Source organism: Alligator sinensis, unplaced genomic scaffold (assembly GCF_000455745.1).
Source record: "Alligator sinensis unplaced genomic scaffold, ASM45574v1 scaffold506_1, whole genome shotgun sequence".
Classification (NCBI taxonomy): domain Eukaryota; kingdom Metazoa; phylum Chordata; order Crocodylia; family Alligatoridae; genus Alligator; species Alligator sinensis.
The window spans coordinates 274,626-283,634 of record NW_005842215.1 but is presented as its reverse complement, the minus strand read 5'-3'; the positions used below and the strand labels follow the sequence as shown (position 1 = coordinate 283,634).

General features: G+C 42.0%; 1 protein-coding gene across 1 annotated transcript in view; it reads right to left on the bottom strand.

The window, feature by feature from the left end:
* PTPRB (protein tyrosine phosphatase, receptor type B) overlaps positions 1–9,009 on the bottom strand; it is an 85,341-nt gene that overhangs the window by 22,986 nt on the left and 53,346 nt on the right. Inside the window, 5 exon segments of the mRNA XM_025207989.1 lie at positions 1–60; positions 2,020–2,263; positions 4,316–4,465; positions 6,479–6,757; positions 8,519–8,800. The exon segment at positions 1–60 is cut by the window's left edge and continues 1 nt beyond it. Coding sequence (XP_025063774.1) covers positions 1–60; positions 2,020–2,263; positions 4,316–4,465; positions 6,479–6,757; positions 8,519–8,800 — 1,015 coding nt within the window.

The window sequence follows — 9,009 nt, the reverse complement described above, 5'->3', positions numbered from 1 at the left end:
GGTTCAGAGAATTCCTTCAGGTCTTCACTAAAGAGTTGGGTGAAAGCTCGTATGCTGATCCTGGGAAAATGGAAGGTTTATATTTAAACTTCATTGGACACTAGACTCAAAAGAGCAGAAAACTAAAAGTTAACACAGAAATAGCAGAATGACACAACAGGCCTCCTTGACAATATTTGCTACAACACGTCTTCTAACTATTGTTACAGTAATACACTTTTTAAAATTCAGCTTTAGCTTCTGTGAAGCCACTTATACAAGGACTTCACTACCTTCTGCTTGGTAGCACATGGAAAACATGAACAAAAAAATTTGGTCCTACTGAAAAAGAGGAAGAAGCATTTGTAAGTGCTAAACCATAGGAAGACTAATATATGGTGAAGTGTTTTATGTACATCAGCTACCACTGAACAGGAAACAGGAAACCTACAAAAATGCAGACTTCAGCTGGCCAGTGGGTAAGGTAGTTGCCCTAAATAATACCATGCAGGTACTTTGAGTTGGGGGCATGTCAGCATCACAGTCTATGGACTGACTTCAGTGTCATGTGGACAGAGCAGAACTTGCTTTACATCAGCAAACTGGTCATAATAAAACTGAAAAGTCTGTAACATTCCATTCAAATTCCCTTTTTAATTCCCTGCAACATTTTTTCATAAGAGTATTCCTAGAAAACAAACTCAAAAGGGCCTCAAATGAAATTACAGCAAATTTATTTAAAGACTCAAATGAATGATTGCAAATAATTGATTTCTCCTTTCATGAAGCTACAGAAATTCTGCGGCTTTGGTGATGTAGGACAAAAGGCCCCTACAGAGGCCACATAGCAGAAATTCTTACTTAAGGGCTGTGTCTACACAAGATGCTGACTGTGCAGTTGTTACTGTGCAGTCGTACCGAGGAACAGCTTTTTCATGATGATGTCTGCGCAGTAGCTCATGACTACTGTGCAGTAGCGTTGCGTCATTCCTCCTGCCATACAATGCTATTGTGGAGTAGTCACGAACTACTGCACAATCAGCATCTTGTGTAGACACAGCCAAGGTCACTTGTATTCTAAGGATTAGTGGGACCAACTTTCCTTATACCCATTTAGTATGTGTTTGAAAGGTACTTTAAATTAATTTAAATTGCCCAATTGCTCCATGAAGTTTTAGTAGCCCACATTTTGGAGCTAAGCTTGATTGAATAGTGGAGATGAAAGCTACAGTTTCTACACAAACAGGGATGGGATTTCAGTTCATCTTAAATACAAATATTTATCATCATTTCAATTAAATTAGACAGGATTTAACTGAACCTTACTATTTCAGTCTGAAATATCCCTACCTTTTAGTTGAATCTTAGGCCTTGATATTGGGCCAAATCTTACTGTTTGAGGTGACTTCAGAGTCATTGGATTCAGTGGTTGGAGTTTCTCTCAGTACAGAGGACTCATAAGGAGGTGTACAAGGGCACTAACAGTAGCAGCTCAAGAGCCTGGCTGAGGCTGAAGTTTCCCTGTGCCTTAGGGAACCTATACTGCCAAAAGGACTCCCTGAGTCTGTTGGCAGCTGCTACAAGTTAAAACAACCTTCAGGATGCTCTAAACTGTACCGTAGGATTGGGCCATTGTAATAGGTTTGCATAAACAGCGAACATAAAGACATTGCATCCTCTGCCACCACTGTTACTGTACCCAATGATCCTTTGACTTAGCTGCTGATCTGGTTCCATTTGACTTTCTATGGAGAAATTAGCAACTATAGGAGAGTTCCCAATCAGAGAATGAAAGATAAAAAATCTTGTCATTGCACTGAGTTTTACACATAATGAACTACAGCATTTATGGGCTGGTGAGGGAACTGTTTATGAGATGGGGCAGAGACAAAGCTTTTATAAATTACACAGTAAAACAGAGGACACCATATAACACAGGTTATTAATCTACAGTAGCTGAAGTACATCAGGCACTGAGATACCACAGTGCCTAATAATACAATACATCTCTTGAAGCACAATTACTACAATAAATCGAACCTATAGGCAGTCCGAGGCTTCAGTGGCCCATCACAGAATTTCTGCTGATCTGGATCACATTTTCCTCCTAGACTTTCCATCTCAGCTCCAAGCTTAATGTCAAAGCTCTTATAGTTGTTGTCAGGGTTTTCAGCACATTTGCTTGCAAAATAGTTTGTTTGGTAGATGCGAATGGAATCATTGTGCTTGTACTCCAAATAGGAAGGTAGCGGGTGATGCTGTTCTGGCTTCTGTTCTGCGTTGTCTACAAAGAGAAGGTGAAAAAAAAAGCTCTATACAGCATGGGAGAGAGGGCTTACATATGCCATAGGCCTCATTATGTTAGTAGTGTATGGTTTTAAAAGACCAAGACATTCAAAGCTATATTCAACATTTGACAAACTTCAGGGATAGAAGTCTCAAACCTAGAGTTCAAAAAACTTGTAAGCGAAGACATAAGCCTCACAGATACTCAGTCAAAGCATATTGATTCAGACTGAAAGTAGGATCTGCTCTTCTACATTTAGGAGGCTGGATGGTCTAGTAGTTAGGGTACCCATGGTCTGTCAAGATATCTAGGTTCTGCTCCCAGACTGGCTATTAATTTGCTGGAAAGCTTAGATTGCTCATCTGTCAAACAGAGATATGAAGTCTTACATTCCTTTCTAAAGCACTTTGATTTTAATGGAAAAAACACAATTTATGAACTGTTGATGATAACTGTAGTGGTCATTAGTAGTTGTGCTACCATCAGCACTTACAGCTAGGCAGGTCACCTGCTTCCCATGGCATAGCTGATTTTGGTAAAGAGCAAATTCCTCCAGACAGGATTATGATATTTGATATTATGCATATCAAAATGAATTGGCATTCTGGCTTAAGAACTTCCAATCTGTTGCTGAAGACTGCCAGAATTTCTGGCAGGAAAAGCAATCTAGTGTAGACAAAGTCTCAGCGAACTTGTCTACACATGCTTTTATAGGTGCCTAAACTTAATGTGCATTTGCCTAATGCACATTAAGGCAATTTAGGTGCGTGTCTACATGTGCACACGCTACGGCTCATTAATGCAGTGTGCAGACCGACTTCAAAATAAAGTTCGTTCCAAGTCAGTCGACATACACAGCGTTAATGTGCCTTATTGCATCTACATGTGTGTTAAGACGCTTTAGCTATTCGCACCTAAATTTAATACCTACCTTTGCAAGTATCAAATTTAGGCGCAAATAGCTTAAAATCACCATTTTAAAAGCACATTAAGGGCATGCACTTGTATACCTGTTCCCTTAATGTGCCTTAAAAATGGCTAATGCACCTCAAATTGGCATGTATAGATGTGCCCAGGGTGTTGAAAGCACTGTATCTCCTACTTTTAACAATACTGCATGCTTGTCTATAGGGAGATTTGCTTGTGATTGCTGCCTTGCCTGCCAAAGTGACTAGATAGTTTCAGGTCATTTTGATACAACTCCCCAGCACAGAGTACCAGCAAAGCCTGATGCTGGGAGCTGGTTGCGGGAATCTCTCTGTTACATATGTCCGGATCCTGTCATCTGCTATGTTCTACAATCAGTGCAATAGAAAGTGATTGTTGTGCTTTGAAATGAAACTTTTTAAAATTACTTTTACAATCTTAATGTCAAAGACTTAACTTTGCCAGGCATTGTATGTACAGGCAGTCCCTGCCCCAAACAAGACAGATATAAGCTGGGACGCAGCAGTAGTATTTTTACCGTTTAAATGGAAACTAAAGAGAATTGAAATGACTTGCCCAGGGTGACAAAAAAAGTTTGTAGCAATGCCAAGAACCCCAATCTCCTGAGTCTCAAGCCAATGCTTTAACTATAAAGCTATTCTGTTATATATATAGCTGTATATCTTCCTTTTGAGAAAAAGTGTCTACATGCATTATATGGTCTGATCTACAGTGGTATGTGTAAGAAGAATTTGCTTTACTAGGTAAACAGCAACTGAATCAGGTTATCTTTTTTTTTTTCTAAAGTAGCTTTTTGTGAAGCCTTGAAGGCAATACAGATTGAAGGCAAAATGCTCGGACCTGCTTCAGGTTATCATCTAAAGTGTTTAAGATACAGATCTTCTCAGTATGGAAACTCCCAAGACACACTTGGCCATATCTGAGAGAATGAAGTATAACTATATTTCTATCTGTGTTGGGACCTGGAACCAGGACCTTTAAGCACAGGACTCCACTACTGAAGCAAGATTTCTTAGATTCAAACACCTTTTATGATGGCTGTTACTGATCTAATGCTAACATGGGCTACACTAGCAATTCCATTTATTCATGAACACGTACCATCAGCCTCCCTCACAACCACAGTAAAGTACTTTACAGCTCCATTGGTGTCACTGAACCAGCTGCAGTTGAATGTAAAGTTGATGGAGGATTTGGTAATCAGCACATCCTTTTTGTTCACTCGGATATGTGGCGGTGGAGGAGGGGGGCCTGGGGAAAAAAAAGAAAGGGGAAGGGAGGGAATAAAGTACATCATCTATGTGCTTTCAACTATGTAAAACAGTAAGTGAGATGCAAATCTCAACAAACTCAACCAGTTGGCCCTAAAGTCTCCTATTTTATGCTCTTTGTAATCATGGAGTGTAGCCCTCTCCAGCAGAGAAGCTGCCAAAGCTCCATGAAACAGACCAGCAGCATGTTAAACACAGTGACAGTGGCAGCACTTCAGTAGGAAGAGGAGCTGATTGAGACTCTCTTAAAGACTCATTAAATCTATGCAACCTTAAACGAAATACTAGAATGGCATTTGCCAAGATGTGTCCAATCCAGGTACCTGGAGGTCATTTTGTACATGTAATGCAGAAAGGTCTTGATAGTTCCTTCCTGTGCCTACTGGTTCAGTAAATAATGTTTGAGGAACATCAGTGAACCAATCACACAAAACACTGAGTTCAGCTCTCATAAGAGATTTACAGTGCAGCTTCCATAGGAAATAGCCATTTGTATCATCCCTATATCCAAAGAGGCTATGAATTTAACAGAGACACAGCAGAAATTAAATGGGAAAGAAAGTGCAGTGGTGCAGGCCCCCAAAGAACATATCCAGCATAGAGGAACTGCAGTAAACTATGCCATCTTCAATTCTATAATGGTATCCATGAAAAATAGTAATGGCTGAACTTTAAAAGTTACAGCTTGGATAATAAACCAAAAATTCAGTTAAGTGTTTGAAGATTAGCCAAACTTTTTGGATCGAGAAAACCAAGCTGGAATTCTTGGTAGGGAAGGCTTTTTTCAGGGGATTCAGAGTCCTGCCTCTACAGTCAGTCAGCATCTAGGATTGCAGCGAGGTTCAGAAATTGAAAAAATAATGGAAAACAGTTGAGCCTTCAGAGAAGCTCTGGTCCAGATTCTGATGACTTTTCAGGTTAATTTTGATTTAATTTCTTGTAGCATCCCTCGTATTAGAGAAGAGAGGAAACTTGAATGCAGTTAATGTGAAGGGTCGGTTTTTTGTTTTCTGGCCTTTTGTAGTATTCCTTTGCTCAGTGTTTCCCAGATTAAATGCATCCTATGCTGCCTGGTGTCAATACAGAGTCTCCCTGTAAAGCAAGCAGTCATGGGGAGCATCATCATACACAAGGCACTGGGGCATGCTGTCATTTCCTGCCCATCCTCTGAGAATGGGAGGAGTCATGGCACAGCCATTTCCATCCCACCTGCCATAAGTGACACGTATCAGGGGTACATGCCCTCCCCTGACAGTGGTGGTGGTGCCTGTGGGAGCTCACCAGCTCTGGTCCCACCGCTGATGCTGATGGTGGCACCTGAAGGAGCTTGCCAGCTCTGGCCCTGCTGCCGGTGGCAGCACCTGCGGGTGACCCCCCAGACTTGGGAGGCACCAGTTGCCCATGCCTATAGGAGGAGGAATAATGGAGTCTAACAGGGTCCTGAACTTGCCCCAGGTGATCACATTCCTGAGAGGAATAATGAAAAAGCCTGAAAAAGAACCAGTGACAATCTAGTGCCCTTTCTTTGTCTCCTGGTAGTCTCCTACCCTGGCTCTGAGCATTGCTTTGTATAAGGGGCGAGAGCAAGTGAGGGAAGCAAAGCAGCAATACAGAGAGTAAGAAAGGGGGGAAGCAAAAGAGGACGGTTGTGAGCCACACACTGTGCCTTAATTGATATGTTATAATTGTGAATCCTCCTTCTACGGCTGTTTTCACTACATGAGCCAAACTAACTAGTTTTGCACTGAGATATATTCAGTGAAAAAATGTCTTTAAGAAATTAATTTCTAGTTAAAACTTCAGATAGTCTTGTGCAATGTGCAGCTAAACACAGAGGTTCCACGATCTGGCCACATATTTCAATGCCTGGTGTTGCATATTGAAGATTTGAAGGTTGGAAAGTCTACTATTGACTAACCAATGGGAACAGATGATTCATCCTTTCCACCTTCACCTTCCCCATATTTAAATTATGCGTATACAAAGGACTTACGATCTATCATAGTGATAGTGCTGTCTTCAACTACTTCACTGGTCATGTCTGAAGAATGTACTCTGATGGACACCATGTATCTCTTGTGGGGTACTAGTGTCATGATGTTAAACAAAGATTTCTCTTTCTCTATCCTTTTGGAAAAAGCAACTTCCCCAGTATCCATTTTTTTACATTCAATGTTATATCCATCAAAGTCAGAGTCAGGAGGAGCCCAGGAACATGCTATGGCAGTAGAGGTCTGTGGCCGACAATGAAGGTTTTGTATCTTGTCTGGTTCTAAGATGGAGGAGAAGTTGGTAAGTTGAAGTTCAATGGAGAAGAAGACCCGATTAATATATTTCATACTTGCTTTGTGGACTTCATTCTTAGTACTCCAAATTGGCAGTCTGATTAAAGCAGGGGACTCAGAATCAGAAACCCTGCCTTCCCCCATAGGAATGATACGTGATTGTCATTTAAATTCATTTTGGCTCAACCTATCCATCCAGAAATGCAGTTAGTGCCTTTGACTTCTTAGGGTTTGTGAAACTTTAGTAATTAATAATAAAAGCAATCCCCACCCCCCTGCCTTCATGCAGTCTCATGAAAACTACAACAGGTATGTAGTGTACAACTATGATACTTTTGAGAAGGTTTGCAGGCTACATCTCGTTACAAAGAAAAAATAATTATTCAGTATAATTGAAATGAATACCTTTTACAACCTTTTCTACCTTACAGTAGAAAAGCAGTGTTTTTCAAAAGTGACTACTGATTTTGGGTGCCAATTTCTGATGCCCTAAAGATTAACTTACAGTTGCAAAGTATAATTTAAGAGCTACTTTGCAAACACTTATAAGAGTTCTGAAATGTAAGACCCCTACAATACCCTCGAGCATAAAGGAAAAAAAAACTGATCAGAACAAACTTCTGTAGAAAGAAAGAGACAAATGTTTTGTAGTATTTCTCTCCTAGAATTTGGTCTGAACTTAGTAGGGGTGTGCAAAGCAGGCCTTACTCAATTCAGATTTGGCCTGAATCAAGGACAGTGATTCAATCCGTTGATTTGGATCAGTCCCTGATTCGATTTGGTCGAATCCTAATCTGAAGATTCAATGCTGATTCGGCAAACCAGAGATTTGGACACAGGCACAGCTTTAAAAGTTTTTTCTACATGCCTTGAGGTAGCAGCACATTTCACAATCGCTGCAGTGCTGAGGTGCATGGAGCATCCCCCAGGAGCATGGGGGCACTCCCCAGCATGCTTGGCAGCAAACCCAGAAGTGGACTGGAAGTACTTGTGGTCCACTTCCGGGTCTGCCGGGGAGCGCACTAGGGCGCCCCCCGTACCTCCCCAGCTCAGCAATCGGCCATGGGGAGACCCCGGGTGCCCCCCCCCAGACTCAGAAGGCACCAGTCACTGAACCAGGGAGGTGCGGGCCCCCCCCCGGCGCACTCCCTGGAGGACCCAGCAGTGCAATGGAAGTGCTTCTGGTCCACTTCAGGATCTGCCCCCCGTGGACTCTCCGTGCACCCCAGCATCATGGCACTCAAGAGCCATCTGCTACCTAGAGGTATGTAGAAAAACATTTAAAGCTGTGTCTGTCCAAATCTCTGAGTATCTCCAAATCGATTTGGAGGGTTCCAGTTCGATTCAGAGAGACTAAAGGGTCCTCTGATTTGATTCGGAGAATTGGCCACCAAATCGAGCCAAATCTCCGCCGAATTGAATCAGGGACCGAAGCTTCGCACAGCCCTAGAACTTAGTCATGAATTTCCACTCACCCATAGCATGAGTTGTTACTAAGGGAAATCATAGATGTGTGAATCACAGCTGCTTAACTTTTCCACAATTCTTCTCATCCACCCTCTAGCCCTATCCTTTTCCTTGGATGGCCCATTTTTATAGCCCATCACAGAAGGGATACTTTGAGAATTAAAGTCCATCTCAGAGATACAGGTCAGCTACGGAGTTTGGATCCTGAGATGTAGGTTGAGTCCATCATGATATTTCTGCACAATCACAAAGGAAGAGTGTTGAACAAAATGGGTACCTACTTGTCCTCACAGTTCCAGACACTGTTTGACTGTATGTCTTCCAACTGTTACCACTGATAGTCCTAACACTGAACTTATAGAGCCTCCCTGGTCGAAGTCCATACACAATACGCCCCTTTGATTTGCTGCTGCTGTAAGGGTTGAATACTGTGAGATGATCTTTTGGGGACCACTGCAACTCAAAGTCATCATAATCTGTCCAATCTGAAGGGCCCATCCAAGTGATCGACAGGGAGGTGTTTGCAACATCAGCAAATGATACAGCATTAGGAGGGCTGGGTGCTAGACCGGGGAAAAAGAAAAAATGGTTCACATGACATTTGTATAAAGAATGAGTTGTGGGTGACAAGATACTCATTACCTTCTACATTCTTTAGCCTCTGTAACATAACATCAATAAAAAACAGGTCTCCAAACAAGCCAGCTAGACTCCGATTTATTTAATGCCATTGGTGGTGGCAGCGTCAGCGGCCGGGCGGGGGCGGGAGGGG